The sequence below is a fragment of the Epinephelus fuscoguttatus genome, linkage group LG15 (genome assembly GCF_011397635.1).
Source record: "Epinephelus fuscoguttatus linkage group LG15, E.fuscoguttatus.final_Chr_v1".
NCBI classification, from domain to species: Eukaryota; Metazoa; Chordata; class Actinopteri; order Perciformes; family Serranidae; genus Epinephelus; species Epinephelus fuscoguttatus.
Window position 1 is genome coordinate 2,139,664 of NC_064766.1, and position 26,905 is coordinate 2,166,568.

General features: G+C 41.0%; 1 protein-coding gene across 3 annotated transcripts in view; it reads left to right on the forward strand.

The window, feature by feature from the left end:
- The window catches only part of LOC125902793 (cadherin-6-like), a 335,431-nt gene that overhangs the window by 175,933 nt on the left and 132,593 nt on the right, over positions 1 to 26,905 (forward strand). For 2 of the 3 annotated variants that reach the window (XM_049599398.1, XM_049599397.1), the window contains exons 3-5: positions 6,673 to 6,967; positions 7,133 to 7,252; positions 13,118 to 13,291. In XM_049599398.1, the coding sequence (XP_049455355.1) occupies positions 6,673 to 6,967; positions 7,133 to 7,252; positions 13,118 to 13,291 (589 nt within the window). Of the gene's footprint in view, positions 1 to 6,672; positions 6,968 to 7,132; positions 7,253 to 9,342; positions 9,396 to 13,117; positions 13,292 to 26,905 lie in introns of those variants that run through there. The other variant, XM_049599399.1, reaches the window with a different exon arrangement.

The following is a 26,905-nucleotide window of genomic DNA, read 5'->3' on the forward strand; positions in this document are numbered from 1 at the left end:
CTAACTGAAGAAAATAAAATGTTTTTTCTTACTTCTTCTTGCACTTCACCCAAAATTATTTCGATCTCCGCTTCGGAAAAATTCTTTTTTCTTTCTTTCTCTTTCTTTGTTTGCGCCATGACTGACAGGTCGACAGGATGCACCTACACCGCCTTATATGGTGGTCATTGGCTATTCATGGGCAGGGATTTATGCTAATTGCTGATTACCGGGAGCGCGCTGTCACTTGATTGGCATTCATGATCATACACACGTGTTTACGATCAAATCTGAGTTTCCCGCGGAGTTCCTGAATCCGGAGTAGGTTTTTAGTAGTGTAGGCTTTTATGTGCAAATCTACACTCAGATTTACTCACTTTTCATGAATGAGACCCCTTGTGTTTGCAAGAGAGTCTGTGATCAATTGCCCTCCCTTTAGTGGTTGGGGCAAGGAGCAAGGGTCTGGGCCTCCGCTGTTCCAGGCCCAGCCGGAGAGAGGTGTGAGCTGTTGAAGCTCCAGAGTAAGAAGAGAGAGATCTGTGGAAGGGAGCACAGATCTAGAGATGCCTGTGACATCAGAGTCACATGTCCCTATAAAGGTCTTGTCCAATCAAGTTTTGGGACTTGAGCTTCACTGAGGTGTGAGGTGAGAGCTCCTGTGGAGATGGGTGTCACATAGCTGTCTTTGTCTGGAGAACAAAGAGCATGCAGAGGAAAAAGCCTTTAAATGTACAGTTTAGGTTTTACCAAATGATAAATCATCTGTGGTCCTGTGAATCCCAACACCAGCTTTTTTCATCTTAGGCAGCTGGCAAAGGTTAAGCCTTCATTATGTCTCAGCTGGCTTACGGTAATGCACCTTCCTTTGGAGTTAGCCAGTCCTCCCTCGCACATCTCCAGTTGGTTCAAAATGCTGCTGCTCGTCTCTTAACTGGAGCACGTAAGAGGGAGCACATAACTCCCATTCTGGCTTCCCTCCACTGGCTGCCCGTGCACTTGAGAGTTAATTTTAAGATTGTTTTATTTGTTTTTAAATCTTTACATGGTCTCGCCCCGTCTTACACTCCTGCTAGGTGCCTCAGATCAGCTGATCAGCTGCTCCTGGAGGTACCGAGGTCCAAGCGGAAGCTCGAAGGGGATAGAGCTTTTTCTGTTGCTGCTCCCAAACTTTGGAACGACCTACCTTTGCACATCAGACAAGCCCCCTCACTGTCCATTTTTAAAACTCATCTTAAAACCCATTTTTATTCCTTGGCTTTCAAATCAGTATTAGACTCTGCTCTTGCTTTGTTTTTTTATTGTTTTGTTTTATTTTATTTTATTTTATTGTTTTAGTGTTTTTATTGTTTTTAATTGTTTGTTTTATGTCTTAAGTTTTTATGTTTATGTACAGCACTTTGTTTCGGCTGTTGCTGTTTTTAAAGTGAAAAAATTGAGTTGAGCTGAGTTGACTTCACACCTTCCACAGGTATTGCAAAAAAGCAGCAGCTATAATGGCTTACACAAACACACACACACACACACACACACACACACACACACACACACATACAAGTATAATCAAAGGCTTCACCCTAACACCTGGCCTGAAGGAGAGAAGCTGGGATGAAGGGATGAAAGGTGAACACTGAGCCACTTGAGGTCGAGAGATACAGACAAAGACAAGAGGCAAGAGAGAAGGAGCCAGGTTACTGCTGCAGGTATCAGAGTAAAAGCAGCAGATCTCACAGCAGATCGCGTAGATTTTTACTCCTTCAGGCGCAACACAAACTCTGGCTTTCTGCTGCTCTTTCTTCATTTGCAGCTGCACTTTCTGCCTTCAGAAGATTCTTGTTTTGTTTCTCTGTCTTGAGATGACTCTTGGTCTTTCTTTTGTGTTTCCATCTTTATTCTTCTTTGCTTCTGTCTTCGTCCACTGGCCTGTCTGTCTCCTTTTTCCTCCATCCATGTATCATCAGTAGGCTCTTTCCATACAGAGAGGAAACTATATTGGAGAATTATAATGTAAATGGAGTGGAGTGAGCCTGATGGGGCTAAAAAACATGTCTTTTTTGGTTCTTATACTGTAATAGAGATGTAGAATTGCATGTGCTTCACTGGCCCACAAAGTTAAAAATGTCCAGAGGTACTGTACATGTATGTATGCATCAGCTCATTGCACTGAATGATTTCAACCCACGGAGGAAGTAGAATGCTATCAAACAGCAGGGTAGCAGAGTGTAGCATACAGTGCATGGTAGTGTTTAAGAAGCTGAGCACTTTCCAATCTGACACCCCTGTTTGTGAGAGGATAAGGCTGTTGATATTCTATTCTGTTATTGTCAACAGACCCCATGGAAAGACAATGCAACAATGTGTTGGGCTCAGTAGTTTACAACTACCTTACCCTGTCTGTGGCTCCCAATTCTATTTTCCATCAAAGACCGGTGTAGTGGTTAGAGCACTCGTCTTCCATGCGGAAGGTCGAATCCTGCTGGGGTCGACAACAGCAAAGGCGCGTGGTCACAAGAGGTTCCCACCGCCGAATCAAACAGGATCAGATTCCATAAGGAGACTTTAGGATAAGAGAGTAACTCCGGAATCTGAGTCAAGTCCTCAATGAGGGCATGTCTCAAGCCAGTTGTAGACAGGAAGTTCCAGACGTAAAAGCGGATTCTAAAGACAAACTTTCAAAAACGCCTTACAAACCCTGTTCTTGTATCAAATGTTACTAAAACAGGAGGAAATAGTGCATTTGTGGCAGACTATTTTCAGCAGTGATGTGTTTTAAACAACAATAGCACTCTGTGGCACAGAGGAAGATACACATACAATACATGCCAGTGGATACATTTATTGTTGGTTTGGCTCTGCACAAGATTTGATGATAATAATAACTAGTCCATATCCACTGAGTGCACAGTTGCCCACATACAGTTTCACATAGTGTGTGTTTGGGATACAGGTCATAGGAAATTGGAGATAGTAAATAAAGAAAATAGTAAATAGTAAATAGTCAACTGAACCCATTAAGAAGAGCAATGTATTCAGACAGAGTTTTTGTGAATTTGATAGTATGATTGCTTACGCACATGCGCAGTAACTCGTAGGGTGAATGCATACAATTCAACTAAAAGTGACTTTGTAAAAGACTATAGTAATAGTGTAATTTTTAGAAAAATTAGCTTTGTCACCTTTGACCTATGCCAATCATCAGTGCCTATGTGCAGTTTCACATAGATTGGCCACATCAATGAGTAGAAAAATGTGGGACAGACAGAATGACACACTGACAGTTTCCGTGATTATGTGTAGCATACCATACCATGACTTAGTCATACTAAATATTAGAAAAAGTAAAAAATATTCGGCCACAGGGGGAGCCACAGCGATCGGTCGCATTTTAGCCATTTTTAAGCATTTTTCTGTTGTTTATAGCACCACCCAGTTGCCAATTAGAGTTAAATTTCTCCAGTCACCTTGAGTCGTCCTGTTCTACATATCTACCAAGTTTAGTAAAAATCACTATGGCAGTTAGGCCTAGATAAGAAATTAGCTGTCTAGCGCCCCCATTTTGTTTGATGGGGTCAATAATGGAGGGGTCCCCTCAGATTATGTGTGGTCATATGCCTACAAAGTTGCCTGGTCATCGGGGAAACCCTTGAGATGATGTACACCTTTATGTGAGGAGCCACACCCTCCACAGTATTCATTGCCTTATAGAAGCTCAGTTTTAGTAAGTTTTCCAACTTTTGCCAAGAGGGAACTTTAGATATTGGTCCCTAGATTATGTTCACCGAGTTTCATGCAGATTGGTCAAACTTCCTAGGAAAAGATCGATTTTGAGTGTTTTTCAAAAAATTCAAAATGGCAGAAAATCTATATCACCGGAAGTTATGGGTTCTTGAGGCAAATTTGTTCCTCATGAGGAGAGGCATCTCTGTGCAAAGTTCCATGTCTCTACGACATACGGGGCATGAGATATGCACATTCAAAGTTTGCAATTTCAATCGGTTGCTATAGCTTCCCCCTTTGGTCAACTGATGTAATATTGCTTCATTCGCATCCTCCCATTACCCTCTACCACTGTGCCAAATTTCACATGGATTAACCAAGTCAGTGAGGAGAAAAACGTGGAACAGACACACACACACACACACACCCCCCCACAGACAGAGTAAGACTAGAATCACTGCCCTGCATTGTGTGTGTCTCAGCGCACCTGTCAAATTTCTCTTACAGTTTATATCTATGATATCCATTGATAAGATTCCCTCAAGGTGTTCTTGAGATATTGTGCTCCCAAAAATAAAACAAGGTCACAGTGACCTTGTACTTTGACCTATGGCCACTAAAATTGAGTGAGTTCACCGTTTAGTCCAAAGGGAAGTTTGTGCCAAATTAAAGAAATTCCCTGAAGGCATTCTAAAGATATTGCATTCATGAGAGAGGGAAAGATTGAACGTACGGCTCTATGGACGAAAACCTGAAAACATAATGCCTCCGGCGACGGCTATCACCAGTGTGGAGGCATAAAAATACAGAAAGTCATCAGATTTATCCTTTAGGAAAAGATTGTTGTCATGGTTAAACGTATCCAACACCAACTGAGAAATCCACATCCCATTCTTTGTTGTTCCAACCATCCACTTTGACCTCCCTAAGAGGATTTGGAGGCTATAACAATGTTACTGTGCTTCCGCTGTTGTTTTAAAAAGGTCGCACTCATGGTCAGGAAAAGGGTCTTGGGTCTATTAAGGCATTTGAAGAAATGACAAAATGCTTTCATTTTTTAACTGAGGACAGCTCCCTGCTTGTTGGCAACCACCCAAGTCGTCATAGAAAATATTGGTATTATAATTCTCTGCAAATCACAAATATGTTACGTTTGTACGTTTCATATGTATCGTATCAACATTTCTAAAGTGACTAAGTGTATGAGTTGACTTTGTCATCTGGAGGTGGAGGGCATGAAACATTGCGTGACACTTGGGTGAGACACCTTTTCAGCCCCAAAATGTGGGTGTTTTTAGCAACTCTAGTTTGTTTTCCCAGCGATGATTGTGTCACAAAAAGTGGTTGTTTTAAGCTAAAACATGATTTTATCCTAACCATAACCAAGTGGTTTTTGTACCTAAATTTAACCTCAGGTTAACCACAGCGTTGTTGAAACGTAAGGTTGCAGCTACATAATAAAGCTACATAATAACCTACATTACGTACAAACATAACAGTGGTTTGCAGAAACATTTTTTCCAGTGATTGGGTTGTTGGTGCCCATAATACTATTAAGTATTTTGATTATAAAGTCATAAATCATAAAATTACGAGAGTAAAAATCTCTGATTTTCCTTTTCTAACATTGGTCCTAATATTCACACATAATTAACATGAAAACAGCAAATGAAGTCAAACTACATAAATAATGGCCGTGTTTCCCAGTTAAAATCGATCTTGAGGCCTAAGAGCACAGTTAAGAACGTTTTAGCCAAGAAGGGTCGCTAAGATAAGTGTTTCCCAGATGAGTTCTTAATGCCCTTCTTAGGATCGCTCTTAAGATTGCTCTTTAAGAAGCTCTTAACAGGAGCTGCCCACTACCGCGGTGCTGAAACTAAATCAATCAATGTCAGGCAAATCGATCACCCACCACTTAATCAGCACATAAGTTACACACAGCGCTGCCACCTAACACACTAATTCCCTGCCGTTCGTGTGTATGTGTGTTTTAATAATTTTTTAAGATACTGTTTTGGGCATTTTAGCCTTTAATTGACAGGACAGACAAGTGTGAAAGGGGTAGAGGGAGTGGGAGTGACATGCAGGAAATGGCCACAGGCTGGAGCTGAACCTGGACCCCTGCGGCAACAGCCTTGTACATGGGGCGCCTGCTCTATCCACTAAGCCACCGACGCCCCGTGTTCTAATAATTCTAATGAAAAACTAAAATGATAAATATTTGTTAATGACCTATTTTCATGACGAAAACAAGACTACAACTAAATAATTGAATTAATTAATTTTTAAATTTCACGGGAGCTCTTAGCGCTAAGATCTTCTTAACTGGATTTGGGAAACGCGGCCAATGTCAATTTCAGATAAATAAAGAACATTATATTGTATCTCTATAAACTTGTTTTTTTCCGGGGCGTTGATGGCTTAGTGGATAGAGCAGGCACCCCATATACAAGGCTGTGGCTGTGGCCCAGGTTTGACTCCAGCCTGTGGCCCTTTGCTGCATGTCACTCCCTCTCTCTCTCCCCCCTTCTACCCTTAACTCTCCTATCGATTAAAGGCAAAATGGCCCAAAAAAATATCTTAAATAAAAAAACTTATTTTTTCCTGCATTTTTACATATCTTATTGTTTTATCTCTCTAAAGGCAGTTATGCAGCCCACTTCTTCCATTAGTTTAGTACTAGCAGTGCCTTTTATTATGGATACAAAGCCAATTTTCACAGTTTCCTTTATTTACAGAGCTAAAGATAATAATTCATATACAGCCAGTGATGCCTGGGGAAAAAAGAGTTCCTGACCCCTTTGTTTCCATTGTTTCCGCAATACCAAAGGTTCCTAATGACTGCAGCAGATTAGATTAGGACCAGAGTCTTTGGATGTTACAATGCTGTTGAGCTATGAATTACTAAAGTATGTTGCGTAAATGTCATTCAGAGGATGATAATTAGTCCCTTTCCTCTTTGTATGTGTACATCTGCAGCTCCAATCGGACCAGGACCATGGCAATGGCTTAGTCAAGTATGTCCTGTCTGGTGAGGGGGCCGGCTCCATCTTTGTCATTGATGAGAGTAACGGTGACCTGCACGCCACTCGCCGCCTGGATCGTGAGGAGAAGGCTTTTTATGTCCTTAAAGCCACAGTGGTCAACAAGCGGACAGGTCAAAAGCTGGAGCCAGAGACTGAGTTCACCGTCAAACTTCACGACATCAACGATAATGAGCCTCAGTTCAGCAAAGAAGTTTACACTGGCAACGTACCCGAGAGGTCGGATATCGGTAAGGACAGCCTGGACTGGACTGTGTCATTGCAGGAAGAGAGTTTTTTATCATGGCTATATAATTGTAATTATTTTAATATTATTTCCAAGTACATTAAGCATCATGGGGTAGCCCAGATGTTGTGATATCTGTCAGTGATAGTCATGACAATGTGTCTCTCAGGTACATCAGTCATCCAGGTGACAGCTACAGATGCTGATGACAGCATGTATGGGAGCAGTGCCAAACTGGTCTACAGCATCAGCCAGGGACACCCATACTTCTCTGTTGACCCAAATACAGGTATGTCTGACAGAATCATCCTGTAAATCCCACTGTGTTGTAGAGAATGGTTATCATTTCTAGTAAGAAAACAAAAGACATTCAGACGCAGCACCACAAGACATAATGATGCAGAAGGACATAAACAAGCCAGTTTGCTTTCTTTTTCTTTCCTTTCTTTCTTTTCTTTTTTGGAACCTCAATTTCCCTTTCAGTGGTTTGATGTTTTGATGACGTGTTATGCATGTGGCCCACTGTGGGAGATTTTAAAAAAGCTAACTCAAAAAGAACAGCAGGTGACAATGTCCACAACTTGAGAAAACATTGAGGTCAAGGAGCTGCTTACCCTCTGAGCAGAGGACGAGATCAGCCATCATATAACAGGGATGGTAAAGGATGTTACTGCCATATTGTGTGTATGTTATATGTCACGCTAGAGGCTGACGCTGTTGTGTTACGTGTCACGCCTGTCACACCTGTCACACTTGTCACACCTCTTTTTTTTACATGATGCTAGCATGCTGTCTAAAATCACATACTGGGCCGCATGATCTGTGTAAAAATGCAAACATGGCATAAAGAAGAGACTTAGTAGCAGCCCTATAGCGGCATCTCTGTGTAAGAAAGGCTAACTGTGCTGAGAGAGGAATCTGAGTGCAGGGCGGAATAAACTATTTTGCGACTTGAAACGGTGAGCCAATTTTAATTTATTTATGGCACTAATTACTCAGAAATTAAAAATTGCAAAAGAAACTGAGCTTTTCATGCCAGGCTTTTAAAAGGGAAAAGTGGGAATGATCACCCAGGGCCCCAACCATAGGGGCCCTGGGTAATCATACCGCTTTCTCCCCCACTGTGACGCTCCTGGTTAAGACTGCACAATGTTGTTACTTTAAGGTCCAACCAGTTGACAAGAGAATGCATCGTTTCATCCAGGTGTTTTGTTAATTGGCCAAAAGAAAAATCTTACTTTGATAAATATACCCAGAATTCTAATTCCAGTTACCCATGGTACAGAGAGAACCAGGCCTTTATTTGAAACTGGCTCATATTGCTTTTTTTCTAATTTCATTTATTTTATAAATACAGTTATCAACCGCTTATATGGATCAATGAGCTTTGGACAGAACCAAGAGATGCTGTAGTTAACTAATAGTAATATATTGTAATCAAGATCAAGGTCTTTTCATACATGACAACATATTTTTTAAAAAAAAAAAGGCAATTACGATAATGCAATGATTTTTACTTAAACGGAAATTTCGGTTTATTTCAACCTGTCTCCTATCATCCTAAATTTGTTTCAAGTGACTAGTGACATAAAAATAATAGTTAGCATGTTAGCCATTAGCCTAGATACAGCCGGGGAGCTTAGTAGCGTCAGACCTGTTAAAACATAAGTGAAAGGGCAACCTTCAAGTGCAAAGTTAGTCCACTAAACAAGCTTTTTTTTCTCCACAAAGACCGCCTCATATCGTTAGGATAAATGTCAGAGAACATAAAGAAAATGACATGTAAACGTGTTGTCTTACCTTACCGGTGTGCTGCCATGTTTGTTTATCATTTAGCTCTGCTAATATCGCAAGAACAAGCAGTGATCTCATACTGTGCTTGAAATCTCGTGAGAACAAGCAGCAACAGCTGGAAGGCAGAACCGGACAGTACCTTGAAAAGTTCATTCATTTATTTTATTAAAGATTTATAGAATAATGGCTGACTTTTTGCCAGACTTATTAACTAATTTTGCAGCATTTGATGGCTGCCCTTATTTATTTGAGCCAGAATGCACTGACAAAGAGCTTTGTGAAATTGAAGAACGGAGGAGGAGAGAGAGAGAGAGGCGCAACAGGTAGAGGACGAGAGAGGAGGAATGGCTGCTGCAAGGCTGTGTAGCTCTGGAGATTGGTGGTGTACCTGTGAATGTTGTGCCCCAATGCCCACAGAAGAGGAATGCCTCTGTTGCAAGGAATACAGCCTTATTTTCAAGGTCTGGATGTGACTGAGGACAAGACACCTCCACCTGGAGTAGTATCCAGCTGGGCTTTATCTAGAGCTCGTGAGATTTCAGGCATGGTATGAGATCGCTGCTTGTTCTCGCGATATTTTGGCCGCGCTTTGGAAAGCAGAGCTAAATGGTAAACAAACATGGCAGCACACTGGTAAGGTAAGACAACATGTTTACATGTCGTTTTCTGTATGTTCTCTGACATTTATCCTAAAGATATGAGGCGGTCTTTGTGGAAAAAAAGCTTGTTTAGTGGACTAACTTTGCACTTGAAGGTTGCCCTTTCACTTACGTTTTGACAGGTCTGATGCTACTATGCGCCCCGGCTGTATCTAGGCTAACGGCTAACATGCTAACTATTATTTTTATGTCACTAGTCACTTGAAACAAATTTAGGATGATAGGAGACAGGTTGAAATAAACCGAAATTTCCCTTTAACTTTCATGATACTTTGCCTAACAGTAACCTGTCTGCTTCCAGCTGGCTACATTAGGCTGGTCCTGCATGCACATTAAGATCATGAGAGGAAAAAGAAAGTCATTTTCTCTCTTCGAAGCAAATGACAAACTGCCAGAAACAAGCCAACAAGATGGTGGACAGTCTTACAACACAGGTTTAGCATGTTCTAACTTTGAAATGGGTGTAGTTTCCTGAAAGAATGAAACCTGTTTTTCTGTGGATCTATTTTTTCATTGAACAAATACTTACCTTCCTCTGTAGAGGACACACAGAGATAAAACTGATATCAGCCTTTCAGTCTGATTCTGGGTAAAAAAAAAAAAAAAAAAAAAGGATTGAACAAATACCAAACTGTTCCTTTTGCTCTGCTAGCATGACAGAAAGTGAAGTAAAACTCAAACCTTAACCCACATTAAGCAAAAAACTATAAGAAGCAACAACACTAAAATAAAAGGTGAGCTGCTAACATCTGCATCTCATTTACAGTTGGATTGCTGACTTTAAATTGCATTTTTCTCTTACTGTTGCCACTTTTGGATGTCAATCATCCCTAATCATTTTATCAGATTGTCTGCAGAGAAAATTTCCCTTCACTGTATGTACCAGAATTTAATTTCAATCAACAGAGTGAATAGGACACTCATCTTATATCTTGTTTTTTTGCCAGCACATCTGCTTTTCTTACACACAAAAACAGGACAGAACTCGTCATATAAAGCAAATATACATTTTGTGCACCTTCACCTTGCACAGTCATGTTCCTGCTACACTAGGAAAAGGTAGAGAAAATGAATTTGTCTTTTGTCATAAAATAAAAACACAGCTCAGCTAAACCCTCACCTGATCTTATGTACTTTCTCTGTGAAAGTTAGCCATCCATTTAGATAATCAGGGCAGTAATCTCCCTTCCTCTGCTCAGCTGTTTGTTTCTGACAGATGGCTGCTTGCCTGGATTAAGCAGCAATATTAAACCCTGTTCTCTCAATGCTGACAGGAAGTGAGATGTGAAGAACAACAAGTAGATTGAAGCAAGAGTTTAACGTTTTCGGAAATATATTTTTCTTGCTTTTATTCCTAGGGTGTGATAGAAAGAGCAGTCTTATTATATTATAAAAGAAATGTTTTTAAAGTGAAGCAGCCGCAGCAGCTGGATGTTCTGTTTGCATGAGCAGTAACTGATAACAGCTCTGCTACAATGTACAGCGAGCTAACAGTTAAAGGCGAAGTCTGGTATTTTGCACTTTGAGCCCCATTTCTGGGTTGTTCATGAGAAAATAGAGTGGCTAAGACCAAAATAGTGACGATTGCTCATTTTCAGAGAATTTGGCTTTCCCCTGCCTGGCTTAACAGTGCTGCCTATGGCCATGTGTATATCTGTCCTAAAACCACCCTAAACGTTCGTTTTCAAAGCCATGAAACTCACCGAGTGGTCAGTGGTGTTCATTGATGTTTTGACATAAAAATCATGGCAAACTGTAGTTTCCATCTGTGCTTTCGCTATTCATCTCAGTTGTGGAACTATTTTTTTTAGCTGCCTCACACCTGTGTGTAAACTTCTGCTTGATCGTTCTTTTGACCCTGAAGCGTTATACACTCCAGCCCACTTGATGGCGATAATGCTCCTTTACGTGGGTGTCGCCAACCGGCAGGAAACCATTGCAATGTAATGGGACACAGAAAAGAAGCAGAAGAAGAAGGCTGGCTTGTGTTCAAAGGCATCGTACTGCGAAGGTTGTCTACAAGCGAGTAATCCATTGTGCAGTTTTTTAAACCTATTATAAAACTTTTTCGTTCATTCTCGTTCTTCCTCCAGGACTGATTCCACACAGTACTGTCGAGCCGGCACTTTCGCTGAGTTAAAAGACTACAATGACTACAACCTTGTCGTAAAGAACCCCCTTTCCGTCTCCAGTGGTGGATTACAACCAACGGACAATGAGGTTTCCTATAGAAAACCAGTTGATTACACAAAATGTCAAATAAATCATCACGGAAACCACAGTTTGCTATGATTTTTATGTCAGAACATCAAGGAACACCACTGACCACTCGGTGGCTTTGAAAACAAAAGCTTAGGGGGGTTTTAGGACAGATATACACATGGCCATAGGCAGCACTGTTAGGCCAGGCAGGGGAAAGCCAAATTCTCTGAAAAGGAGCAATCGTCACTATTCTGGTCTTAACCACTCTATTTTCTCATGAACAAGAAAATCACTCCATATAAATACAATATAACGGCTTTTGCAAAATCTTAATCATACTTCTCTGAGGAGAGAAGGGACCTGTAACATTTCCGATCAAATGAGGACCCAAATGCACAACAACAAGCAGGCAGGTGGTTTTTAATAAAAAGCTAGCCTTAATGCTGCTGGTAAAACTTATCCAAAACAGGCAGGCATAATTCAAAGTAACGAAGAAAACAAGTCAGAGTGGCACAAAACACAGGCAGGAAAAGCAGACCAGGGAAAGACACCCGAAAGAAGATGTGTCCAAGAAAAACACTTGGACACATCTGCTCAAAATTCATTTCCACAAACTTCCTGCAGTTACTGTATTTGGTTGTTCTGTACTGTGAATGTTATGCATTGAATATAATATCAAATATCCATAAATTATGTAACTTAGTCTTGGCTCCTCTGTTTCTCAATGACAGAAAAGGGGTCCCTTAAGGAAAAAGACTGGGAACCACTGGTATATTAAAATAATTTAGCTTTTTTGCCAGCCAGCCTCTACTTCAAGATAGTATTCAACATAACAGCTTATTATCTTAATGAAATGTACTGAAATAAATATACACGTGACACAAAAATGCAATTTATTATTTTGACTACTAAAAAATATGCTTGGTCCGTGGATATTTTCATCTACCAGCCCTCTTGGCCGGTGATTAAAAAAGTTAATTTTGGATAATGCCATTGCTGTTCTTCCTCTGACTCAAGCTCTGTACTGAATGACATGAGATTTATATCCATCTTCACAAGGCCCTCACAAGTGTCTGCATCAAATGATTCAAGTTTTTTTTTTTTTTTTTTACCTGCGTATCAGATGATTTGAACCACCATTGGAGATATGACAGATTTTATCTGCAGAACATATGTGACAAGCTGTGTAATGATTGGAAAATACAAAGTATCAGTTTGACACCTGGCAAGTTCTCCTCTCAACCACCCACAGAAGAAACAAAAGCAAACACAACTGTTTTTTCGTGGAGAAAGTCAGTTGTGTTCTCTTCAGTCTCACCTTAATAAATACATTTTAAGTGGAAACAGCAAGTTCTCTGATAGTTCTATGAAGATTAGCATGATGGAGGTGTCTAGTAAAAGGAGGCTGAAGATGAAGACAAAGACAAAGAAAAAATGCAGAACTGAAACAAAAGCACATGATGATGATGATGATGATGATGATGATGATTGTTGTTCAGGTGTGATCCGGACAGCTTTGGGTCCTGGTGACATGGACCGTGAGCAGAGGGAGCACTATCAGGTGGTGATTGAAGCTAAAGATATGGCCGGACAGAGAGGAGGGCTCACTGGAACCACCGTGGTGAACATCACCCTCACTGATGTCAACGACAACCCTCCCCGCTTCGTTCAGAGTAAGACAACAGCTTACTAACCATGAAACACTGACTCACACCCTCATTAGTTACAGAGTTCAGAGGCAGAGGAAGGCAGGACAGCTGTTAGATTTTTCCATACCTTGTTATATTTGAACAATTTACTCACCAGAAGCAAATGCTTGTAATCATGTCTGCTAAAGTATGCCTCTGAGATGTGCTGTTGGCTTTAAACTGAACAACATTTACTTGGCAAAACAAAACCAAAAGAACACAAAGAATTACTAAATGTCACATTGTTTATATCTATGAGTCAAATGTCTCCTCAAGAATCAATATGGTGCTGTATTTAAATTGCATTGTACATCCTGCAAATGAAAAAAATAAGCACTAGAGGTCTCAAAATGCCTTGAACACACAACAGACTGCCTCTGCAAACATTTAACATTTTAGCATTTATTGAGAAAAAATAACATTTTTTGGATTTTCCATGGGGAGCGCAGTGTGCAGACACTGATGGAGATGTTGGTTATTGAGTGAGGAGCGACTGCTGGTTTTGATTACATGTGTCACTTACTTACTGCTCCACTATGTAAGTGGAGCAAACATTGCTAAGATAATGAGGGAGTTTATCTTTGCTTATTTATTGAATTCAGTTCAAAGTTTTGAGATTCTGACAGCCGCAGAGAGTATTTTAAGTCATGTTGTTTCAAGTTGAAATGGAATCAGCTGCTTTGCTGTCATTTCAGACTCTCTCAAACACAAGCAGAAAAACAGTCTTTTACAAGTCTCAGTGAGGATACAAATTCAGAAAGCAAAGTTGGTCTTGAACGCCCCTCCAAGCCAATTATGTCTCCAGAAGCAAGGAAAGTGAATTGCCTTGATGTAGCTCTGCAGGGGTGAGGGTTCAGGTACAGCTATTTGCCACTGCTGTCAAAGTTGATGATGGTTCAACTTTGCATCGCAGCTTGTTGTGTGACCATGGCAACCACAGAGCCACCGTGAGGAAAACAGTACAGAGGCTGATTTTGCGGGAGCGTATCTATGTTTCCAGGGTTCTATGTTCCCCACTTAATGCTGCAAAAAAGGTTCTATGTTCCCCACTTACACGAAAAAGGTTCTATGATTCCCGGGTTCTATGTTGCCCGCTCAACCAAGTGGGAAACATAGAACCCTTTTTGTGTAAGTGGGGAACATAGAAGCTTTTTTGCAGGGTGAAGTGGGGAACATAGAACCCGGGCAACATAGAACCCTGGAAACATAGGGAAGACCCCGATGTTGCTGAAATTTGAGTTCCCTGAATTGTACATCTCATATTTTACAGTGAAGAAACAGATTCATCAAGAGAACTGGTAATTAGGGATACACATGATTAACCGTTTAACTGTTAACTGATAACAGAAACTTAGACCTATTAGCACACGTGCAGACTACTGATTCGTGCAGTCCCCCATATTTAGCAATTCGCAGCAAAAATGAGTCAAGCAAAAAGGAAACTACTGGAAATCTATGCTACCATGGAAGTAGCCACTGAAGATGAGCCTGTTGCTGGTGCTGCTCGTGGAGGGGATGAGACAGGTGGTGCTTCGTGTGAGGACGCGAAGACAGCGTTGCCTGCTGCCCAGGCTGGAGTCCGGTGCTGCCCAGGCAGTGCCATGATGTTGCTCCTGGGAGATGACTACAGCACCCCTAAACAAGGTGATGATCCAAAGGCAGAGGTGGACACTTTTATGAGAGACAGTCTACCCTCACTGGATACTAATGCTCTTGATTGGTGGAAAATTCAACAAACGCGCTTCCCGAGACTGGCCACTCTAGCGAGGCGCTACCTCTGTGTTCCCAGGACATCTGTGCCGAGGTTTTTTTTTTTTGTTTTTTTTGTTTTTTTTGTTTCAGCGCAGCCGCTGAGAGGATTCATGTGTGTTTCAGTTTTACTAATCTGTTGGCTGTTGCTATTTATTTTAATAAGTCATAAAATATATGATACATGGGAGATATAGGCAGGCTATACTATTTGCTATTTTATTTTAAGAAATTTTCGGTGTAAGTTATTTTTTAAGTTACACGTGAGGACTTCCAGTGGCTATAGGCTATATGCCAGTTATGCACAGTTATGATTCAAAGTGTTTTTGTCTTGTTAATCTGGCTGTTCTTATTTATCCTATTTGTAGCCTATCTATAGGCCTAAGTTTAAATATTTATTTCAAATGTTATCTTATGCAGCGCACTGGACGCACTGCATGATTCAAAGTGTGTTTTTGTTTTGTTAATCTGGCTATATAAGTTTAATATTTTGATGCATGAGAGACACTCCGCTATATATTTCAAAATGTTATAATGACGTTATATGCTATGCAGCGCGCTGGGCGCTGGAGGATTTAAAGTGTGTTTTTTCGTTTTGTTATGCTGTTTTTTTAATAGAAAGTCAGGCATCTAGGCTATTTGATAATTATTTAAGTTAAATATGTGCAACTCTGTTTTATTCCGTTCACAGTATAAGCTACTGCAGCGTAGTCCTTTTTTCTCTCCTTTTTTTTTTTTTACTCTGTTCACACTTCAGCAGCGCTGTAGCTTTGAGACAATGTAAAAAAAATATTCAGATATTATTCTTTATGCTCTCATGTGCATATTTAAAAATAAACCCCTTGTGGAAAAAAAACATTTGCTGTAACGGTACTTTTTTGATGGGTCACGGACACTCACTAGCGCATTTTAGTCTTCTCAGTTAATGGTTATTAATTGGTTAACGAGTGTCGGTTTCCGGTCAGAAAATGTTTTCAAAATGTGCATCCCTACTGGTAATCAGTTACCTTCTTCAAAGTTTGATTATCCAGTCTGGACCAATAAACAGTGTTTGATTATCCATGAAAAAAACTGCCATAGACTGTATAAAATAATAGATGTAGCTACCGTGACGACACCCATTTGTTTGTGGTTTTGAAGCTAGAAGTTACCATGTTTGGTTGAGACGCTAGTGCTGTGGAGGAGCGAGGGATAGATCCAACACATTCTCACTCTGACCTCGTCACATATTGATGAGACCTTCAAGGTTCACAGGAAATGTACAGTTTGCATATGGTCTCTTTCAAAATAAATGCACTACGTTGGTACCACACCGCTAACTGATGTTTTTTTCCTTCAACAACAAACGCGCATGGCTACGTTTAGCCAACACATGCACATGGTTGGTTTTAGGTCAAAAGAGCAAGATTTGGTTTTACAGTCATACGGGAAGCGAACACTGGCCTGCGGGTGTAAGTCGGTGGTTGTTGGAAACATCCACCACCCCTCCCGCCCACCCTAGTTGGACTTAACTTTCTTTGTTGTCCTGCCACATTGAACAATAACAGTGACCAATGTGAAAGGACGTCTTTGTCATTGGTGTCTAATGCAGGAAGTCACTAAACAAGTGTCGGTATTCAACGACCTCAGAGTGAGGACGCTTTGGTGGATCTGGCTGACGACACTATCAGCAGACAGCCTGTTGCTCGGTGTGGCCTGACCTTAATTATGCTAAACTTTTAACCTTCATGAAATGTAACAGGTGAGTTATATAAAACTTCACCCCTGTACAGTTGAATGAATGTTGAAATTAGCTATAGAGACCAAAACTGTTATTGCACCAGGCTGTAATCATTTATATTTCTTCTGTAAAGTTGGCCATTTTAATATGGGGGTCAATGGGGATTGACTCACTCTTGGAGCCAGCCTCAAGTAGACATTCAAGGAACTGCAGTTTTTGGCACTTGAGCATTGGCTTCATTTTTCAGCAAGTTGCTGCTTGCATATTGGTAACCGTTTTCTCTATTTTAAGATACAACCCACTCTGTTTAGCTGGCAAATTTTACAGATCACCAGATGTTGCTGTGTTCGCTGCGTTTGAAGCTTCAAATTTTTTTAGCACATATAAAAAGAAGCTTCATCAGACTTTATTCACTCATCATTTCAGGATAGTAACAGTTGGCATAGATACTGCAGCACTCGGTATCTTCATATTAGACTGAATCTGCCTATTCAACAATAGCGTAGTGTAACTTTTCCAGGAGGTGGGACTACTGGCCTGTATTTTTGCCTTTTTTTGTATTTTTGTTACCTGTTCACCCGTTTTCCTCATGCCTCATGGTGGATGATGCTGTCACAGAGCATTTTTGTATTTTGCATTTTTAAACATTAGCATTTTGAAAGTATTTCTCATGTCACAGAAGCCACTGAGAGTGAATCTTTGGTTACAGATGTGATTATCATACTGTGGATGAGGTGTCGTTTTTTTTTGTTCTGGTGCTCTGCACAGATCTGACACCTGCCCGCCCATCCGCCTGCTCTCATCCCCAGCTCTGTGAAGCATGGTGTGCCAGCAGTGTCAGCAGCACGGAGTTCCCCAAGGAATAACCAATAACCTTATATTTTTAGGTTCATAAAATACACATGAATTCATGAATATGTAGGATATTACCAGAGACATTACTGTTCATCTGTATTAGCCTTTGTTGCTATTAGCGGGTCTGAACAGCCAATGCCTCTGGTGGGCCCACCCAGGTCAAGTACCTTCTAACTACTGCAGTGTTTCCAGGTTTGTTTCAAAAACGTCATCATTAGCCAGAAAAGAGGGCCGCTTTGAGTGACAGGCCGTCTGCAGATAGCGTCCTCGATTTCTCAGTCAGATTCACCCCTCACTCTTCTACAGCTCCACCCTGTCACCCAAATATGGTCACCTCTGGCTACACAAAACCAAGATGGTGGCAGATGAAATACGAAACTGAAGGCTTCAAAATAGGAGTCTAAAAACTACTGGGTAATGTCATGGCAGTTATATCCATTATTTTATAGTCTATGCTGGTGACCAACAACACTCTTAGATGGTTCCAGAGTTAATACCTAACAAGTTGAGTAATGGACTGCACTTGTATAGCGCTTTTTTAGCCTTCTGACCACTCAAAGCGCTTTTACGCTACATGTCACATTCACCCATTCACACAGACATTCACACACTGGTGACTGAGGCTACCATATGTGGTGCCACCTGCTACTCAGTAACTATTCACATGCACTGAATGGAACCAATGGAACAGCCATCAGGAGCAATTTGGGGTTCAGTATCTTGCCCAAGGATACTTCGACATGCGGGCTGGAGGAGCAGGGGACTGAACCACCGATCTTCTGATTAGTGCAGTCTTGCTGAAATTACCAGGGGTTTGGGAACACAATTCGCCAAACCCCAGTTTGTTTTCCGAAATCTTATTTCCACTTTCTCCTCATTACGTTTCTCTGTGCCTACTGGCAATTTAAGGACTATTAGCACCCATTCATTTCCAAAGGGCATCAGCCAATGGGGAACAATGTTGTAACTTTGGCGTTGATAGGAATGGCCCTGCCCTGCTGCAGTCCAGCCAAAACAACAACAAACCTCTTCTATAAATGCTACATTGAGTATGAAATTAAAGTTACTACTAACTGCTGACTTTTATGTGCTCACAATTACTGCTTATGTCACTGTTATGGATCACTAAATTATTGCGCTCACAGGCCATATGCCTCAGAAATCAGAGGTTAGAAATTGCTGCACTACCGCCACAGCAGAAAACAATGGAGTTTTAACCATCTCTATAAGTCATCCTTTTCATCACAGCAGGAGCACCGTTCCCTCCTAGCATGATGATTCATTAGAAGTCCAGCCCTTTCTGCTAGAGAAATTAAAATGATTTCACTAGTTGTCCTTCCAGAGGACTTATTCCAAGTAACTTTAATTTTTCCCTAAAGCTTTCTTAATCACTTTAGCTTAATTAATCCTGAATCACAGGAACATTCTCACTGTAAACATGTGGGCTTTGTACCAAGAGGCAAAAACTCTCTCAAGACTCAGACAGGCTGTCAATTCAGCACTGTCCATTAATAAAATGTTTTCCAAATTATGGACTGCCACTCAGTCAGGGCTGCAATTTATTGTTTTTCTAATAATTGATTAGCCTTTAGATTATTTTCTGATTTAATCTGTTAGATGTCAGGAAAAAAATGTTGTTTAAAGAATAGAGAGGCCTTCACAATACCAGCCAGTCTGAGAACAAAGGAAACACGCCAGGCCTCCATCGGTCCAGTAACTGTCAAAGGTGTAAAGGTGTCACTTCCAAAATTCAAACTCTTGTTCCCTATTGGGTGACAGTGGCCATGATCCAGGTGGAGCCATCGTGCACCGTCGCCTCCCGCAATGCCGCAAAGTTAAAATAATTTAACCCGCTCCATCCCGCCCGCACAGCCGCATCTATTTTCACAACCCGCCCCACCCCGCCCCCGCCGCTATTAACGTACCCGTCTTGTGGCTCTCATGCTTGTATAGTTTATCACAGGAATTGCACTTCACGTAGCCAATGCTGCTGTCCTCTGCTGCACTAACTACCTCACAGAAATTGTCCCAAACATGAGATTTAGCAGCTTGGCCTTTTTTTTCTTTTAACTCTGTACTCTCCCGACCATAATCTTTCCCTCACTGCTTCTTCCATCTTCACCGCTTCATTGATTCTGGTTTGTTGTGGCTGCTGCTTGGCGCTTTTGTGATGTCAGGTCGCAGGTTACGTTACGTAACATGCATTTATCTAACCTACAACAGTGTTGTTAACAAGTAGGCTATATCCGACATATTTAATCTTTAATGACCTGCCCCACCCGCCCCACCAATAAAGTGAACATTTCTTGACTCAACCCAACCTGACCCGCGGGTAACGGGTAGGCCTGCGCATCACTACCGTGCACTCATCTAAGAGCAACGGAACGAGGCGGACGGGACGCGCGCTCATCGTGCTAAGCGAACCAAGTAAGAGAGCTTTAGTCTGGGCAGAGACTTTATACTTAGCGTGTAATCTAAACTGTGACTGTGAACTTTAAGGACCACCATGTCCTTTTTGATGTTCTGATTATTGATTGCTGTTTGTGCTCACCAGAGCAAATTTATTGTTTTCATTTGGTGGATAACCCACTGTTAGTTTGTACCGGCCGTGCGCTCACATGAGGCCAGCGGTTCTATGACCCATTGTTTGGCTCTAATCTCTTGCCTCATGCTTATCAGTACATGGTGACATGTTTCACGTCTGCCACAGGGGTTAGTTCTCTGGCATAGCACTGGATTTCCGGCGTGGCGAAATTTTCGTCCGGCACGGGCAGAAGTGCCCTGCAGTGCGAGCATTTCACTCGCATTGGCCCCTAAAAATATATATATTTGCGAACTGGGAAAATGATTTAGGCGCACAGTGTGCGAGTAAACACAACCTACTGTTTACCATAATTGGCATCGGACGTTATTTCATCAATAACCAATCAAATGAATGTATTTTAAAACTCCCTCCTTTGGCTCTGATACAGACGTCTCCTTCCCTGCCTGCAGTCCCCACTGCACTGGGCTTTGTAACAATGTCCTGCCTACAGCCCCCTCTGATTGGTTACACGGCACAAGTGATAGCCAATCAACACTGACCCCTGTGCATGCTTTCACATCATGTCACATTTAGACACAGAGCACAGAGTGGGAGAGGCTCTGGTAAGCCAGCGGTAATTTTGAAGGTAAGGTAACAGAAACCAGACAGAAACAAAAGTTGCAATAAAAATCCTCTATGCTGAAGTTTTAAAGTCACCACCACAACATTATATGATCCATTTCAATGATGACATGCTTGCCCATAGGCGAAATTTCAATGTAACTGCCTGTTTAATCTACCGTTTTTTCCCCCCATTAAAGGTTTTTTGGCGGGGAGTTTTGAGGTTGAACGATGCTGCGATTTAGCCAATCACAATGGAGGGGGCGGGCCCGAGACGTACAGGTGTCCCCCGGAAATGTGTACCTACAGAAACAGCAAGCTCCGCGTCCATGGTGACCGCTCCATCCAAAACACCATCTCGTCAATGTGAAAAACATGGACAACAGCACAACTTACAACCGTTGTGCATCCACCAGCACACCTTCCACTCCTCACGACAGGAAAAAAAGGGCATTAGCAGCAATGTTTTTACCACCGTTTGGTTCGAGTTGCAGGTAGGAGTGTAACACTGGGGGCACTGCCGGAAGTGAAGGGGGTGAGTGATCCTCGAGGCCCCTGCACTTCCGTTAGTCGAAAAACTACGGGCAAAAGCTTGATTGTTTAATTGTTAATAATTTAATAAACATTTGTGACTTTAGTAGAGCAGTCCTCTGTGATAATTTGTGCATTGTTTATTGTATCAACAGCTGGCTGTGATGGTCAGTGCTCCAGTTCACGCCTTCTAGATTATGTGATTGTAAATATTCACATATAAACTGAAATGAGGATTTTCCCCTTTTTGACTAAATACTGGTTGGTCATTGATCCCTGAATCTAGGGTGGTGCCCCGGAATTATTAATTTACATTAATAATTTATTTTCTTAATTGATTACAATTGGTAATTAATAATCAACAACCAATCTACCTTAAGCAAACCCCAACAAAAATAACAATTAAAATGTTGCATAGCCTAAGGTGATATTATACAGTATAAACTTCTTGTTTTGTGAGGCCAACAGTCCAAAATCCAGAGCCATTTAATATACAGTAAGAAAATACAAAGGGCAGCACATACTGGAGCCTGCAGCCAATTAAGCATTTCCAATTGTGAAATAACTCAAATAATAAATGAAGCATTTAAGTTTTATAGTGATCAGCAAAACAGTTAAATAATAACTTTTTTTATTCCAGAGGTTCAGTGTGACTTGAACACTGGCATTGTTATCCACCGCTGGTGCAAGTTACAGTGAGTAAAATGCAATAAGAGATAGCATAAGGTATAAATTTCATCTTGTTAACCTAAGACCTAGCAAGCCATCATGGCCCCTCCAGTACAGAATTTAATGCTTCTAAGTGGTAATCCAAGATCTTGTGTTGCATGTTCATGAAGTTGGGAAACAAATTTTAAAAACAATCAAAATTAAAGCAGGAGAGGCTAAGCAATCCTGACTTTTAATCCCTAGTAAAGGTCAAACTCAGAAAGTACTGGATGCTACATTTCCCATAATGCAATAAAGTAGCATCTTTCATTTGTCTGTTAAGTAAAGTGGTATGTTCAACAAGCTTCCAATCCCACGTTTTGTACATAAAGTACTGCTAAAATACTGTTACAACAAAGTTTAATAAAGTACTGTTATAAGAAATTTAAAGAAAGTGCTGTTATAATATAGTACTGTCATGATTACATAAATCAAGGTAGAACCACTGGTGCTTTTATTTTGAAGTATCCAGCTTGTCCAGGCAGGAGGTGTTGATGTTTTTTGCTGAGAACTTGACTCATCCGGTCAACAAATAGTTATTAGCAGTTAGCTGAAAGTTAAACTGTTACCGCAGTGCTTTTAAACATGATGATTTATTCACACTGAGCAGGAAACCAACTAAAAGCTCTCCAGTTCATATATTAATAATATTTGCAGGTCACACTGGTGCTCCATGGTTTCAAAATGCATCTAAATGGTTGCGGTCTGGAGTCCTGCTGATACAAAAACTAGGGATATCCTGATCCAGCTTTTTCACTTCCGATCTGATACTGATATTACAGCTTTGAGTTCTGGCCAATACCGACACCGATCCGATCCAAGCGCGTATTATACATATTCACTTAATTTGTTGTCAGTCATGTTAGAAAAGGTTTGATCAAGCGATATTACTCTAACAAGAACAACTACTTAATCGGGTTAGTTAGAATGATCCACAACAGTTGGTATGAGAAACTGACCTGTTTATTGTTAACAGAGTTAAATAAACAAACTTTAAACTTGAACATTAACATTAAATAAAAAAATATAGCTGGTTTCCTTTGGCTGCCTTGGCCCCTTAATAAATAGAAAATAAATCAACACAAGAAATCTTTAAAATGTCTAACATTAAAATTAAAATAGCAAGACTCCACACACTCGTGCTTTGGCCCCCTAATAAATAAAAAATAGATTAACACCACAAAACATTGTTGACATTTAACAAACAATGCAGCCTTTCCTTTTCAGATGTTTTAGTAGTGTCAGTGCCAGCCTGGTGTTGCTGTTTCCTGGGACCAACAGAGGGGAGAAAAAACCACACACAATATTGTGCAACTGTTTAAACAAGCAATAGTCCATCCATGGCTTCAGTTTTACTAATTGTGCCCAAAACAATGCCATCAGTGCTCTTTACTTAAACAGTAAGAGTGTAAACCAAATAAAAATATCACTCTCAAAAAACCAGAGCAGAAAACAAATAGTCAGTTAACTAAATTGACCACTACTCTTCCTACCCTCCGTGTGTGTCTGCTGTCTGCATGCTGGCCTGGTGGATTGATAGTAAGAGCTGGAGCGGATCACTGGAATGGACTGCTTGAATCGCAGAGCGCTGGGCTTGCCGGAAAACCTGGGTCGGTCTGCGTGAAAAACTGGATTGGAGTTCTGGGATCGGCATTTTTCCATGCAGTCCGATCGGCGGCCGATACCGATCCGAATATCGGAACGGGACATCCCTAACAAAAATGCACACCTCGCCTCACACACTATTGCCCAGGAGAGAGTAGCGTGGAAGGGGCATGGTAGTGTGTGTGACGTATCATGCAAGTGCCTTAAAAAACTAATGTGACAATTTATACTCATGATATAGGCTAGTCATTTTATATATCCCACGTGGAACAAGCTACAATACATCGAGTATAGTCAATATATTGCCCACCCCTATGCAGAAGTGTTTTCAATTATGGTTTTAGCAAAAATGTTTGGGAAGCACTCAGCATAAGACTGGAAAAATGAGACTTAGATTATACTGCACGAGTTGTCTTGGAGTTTGTAAATAGATGTTTTGATATAGTTTTGCTGTTGTTAACGGTGGACCTCAATGACTTAAGTTCATCAAGATTGTTCTTTGTTTACCATGGAGTCATGCGAGAAAAACAGTGTTTTCTTCCTGAATTCAATGAAAAATGGGATAAGTAATTGACACACAAATTGTCATTTGGGGGATTAAGTATTCCTTTAATCTATAGGTCTCTAAATGTGGCATAAATAACAAAATTCCATGTTTTGTTACTCTTAAAGGGAAATTTCGGTTTATTTCAACCTGTCTCCTATCGTCCTAAATTTGTTTCAAGTGACTAGTGACATAGTAGCGTCAGACCTGTTAAAACGTAAGTGACCGGGAAACCTTAAAGTGCAAAGTTAGTCCACGAAACAATCTTTTTTTCCACAAAGACTGCCTCATATCGTTAGGATAAATGTCAGAGAACATATAGAAAACGACATGTAAACATGTTGTCTTACCTTACCGGTGTGCTGCCATGTTTGTTTACCATCTAGCTCTGCTTTCCAAAGCGCGGCCGAAATATCGCGAGAACAAGCAGTGATCTCATACCGTGCCTGAAATCTCGCGAGAACAAGCAGCAACAGCTGGAAGCCTGAAAAGTTCAATCATTTTTTTTTAGGAAAGATTTATAGAATAATGGCTGACTTTTTGCCAGACTTCGACTTTGTGGAGGAGGAATTTGATTTTGCAGAGTTTGATGGCCGCCCCTATTTATTTGAGCCAGAATACACTGATGAAGAGCTTCGTGAAATTGAAGAACGGAGGAGGAGAGAGAGAGAGGCGCAACAGGTATAGGACGAGAGGAATGGCTGCTGCAAGGCTGCGTAGCTCTGGATATTGGTGGTGTACCTGCAAGGATTGGGACCGGTTGCAGCCTTATTTTAAAGGTCTGGATGTGACCGAGGACGAGACACCTCCACCTGGAGTAGTATCCAGCTGGGCTTTATCTAGAGCTCGCGAGATATATTTCAGCCCCACTTTGGAAAGCAGAGCTAGATGGTAAACAAACATGGCAACATGTTTACATGTCGTTTTCTATATGTTCTCTGACATTTATCCTAACAATATGAGGCAGTCTTTGTGGAAAAAAAGCTTGTTTAGTGGACTAACTTTGCACTTGAAGGTTGCCCGTTCACTTACATTTTAACAGGTCTGATGCTACTATGCGCTATTTAGGACGATAGGAGACAGGTTGAAATAAACTGAAATTTCCCTTTAATGATACAGACCTCCCAGTCAGACATTTCAATGGAACTACAGCATGCTCTTTGGATTACACAGAATAACAAGAGCACTGTCTCTGAAAAAGATGTTGCTGCTGCATTTTTTAAATGTCACTTTTTTAGCACTGTGAGCCTAGACAGGATCAGGGCAAAGCAGGAAGCCTCCCCGGGGCCCCAGTCCCTCCAGCCTTCCAAAGGTTTACTGCGTGGCAGTAAGTTTGTGGTAATTTAATGAAACAAAAACTTGTTTGGGAATATGCTTTACTAATGCACAGTATAGCCTGGGATGACAGAGACTTTAAGGTTGTCTCTACATTTTTTTAACAAATCTTGAGGGTCTCTTGAGTTTGAGTTCAATCAAAAGCAAAGTAAACTGTACCACGACCACTTCTTAATTCTGGCTGGTCGTTTTGGATTCATTTCTAGTAAGCAGAGAGGACAAATGTTCACCTGTCGCTCAGGTTCCTAAGTAAATGTACCAATCTCAAAAAGTTGGTACATCACTGAGACGTAGCCTTCACCTTACTTTTTATAATCATGGAAAGAACTTGTCAGATATTATACCTTATCTAACTCACACACTGTAAACATGGTCCAGATTATAATTCCAGATGGAATGCTTGGTTTCTGGATCTTCACCTATTAAGATATGTGTAGTTTGTATTCTGCTCTATCTCTGAGGGCTGTACCATGAAGCAAGTTCAGCAGAGGCAAGTTTTCTTTGTGTCAGCTGGCTCGACAAAGACTAAAGCCCCTGTCAGAGATAACAGGTGTCATGAAGGTGGTTATCAGGGGTGGGAATCGATATTATCACGATACTTAGGTCACACGATATTATTGCAATATGCTAAGTATTGCAATACAGTATATCGCGATATATTACGATTTCTTACCATACGTTGTCAGCATCAGTTTTACCTCATAAGAAAAAGTTTTTAGTCTGTTCATCTGACTTAAGACATTTTTTGGGGCATTTTTAGCCTTTAATGGATAGGACAGACAAGAGTGAAGGGGACAGAGAGAGAGAAGGGGGGGGAGTGCCATGCAGCAGAGGGCCATAGGCTGGAGTCGAACCCGGGCTGCTGCAGCAACAGCCTTGTACATGTGGCGCCTGCTCTACCACTAAGCCACCAACGCCCCACTTCAATCATTTTTATTGCAGAAAAATGCAGGAGTGGAAGTAACAAATTACAAATACTCACGCTACTGTTATTAAGTAGATTTTTTGGGTACTTGTACATTTATGAGTATTTTTTTCAAGTGTGTAATTTTACTCATACTTGAGTACAATTTACACCATGTAATCTACTTCGCTACTTTTAAAATAGTAAGTTGCTACTGAGTATGCCCACAATTTGAATTAATATTCAAACCTTTCATCTGCATCTTTGTAGCCAATAAGTCTGTCCAATCGCGACCGCGCCAATTAATCTATGACCTAAGGAAAGGACAGCTCCACTGCAGCAGGCACAGATGTCTGGCAGTAACATACCTACACAGCGGAGTAGAGACTAATTTATGGACTGAAGATTTGGAGACAAAGAAGCCAAGGGTGAGTGTCCATGCGCTCTGCGCAAATCCCGTGAGCTCCGCGTTGCAACATAACGACTTACTGGCGTTACTTTCG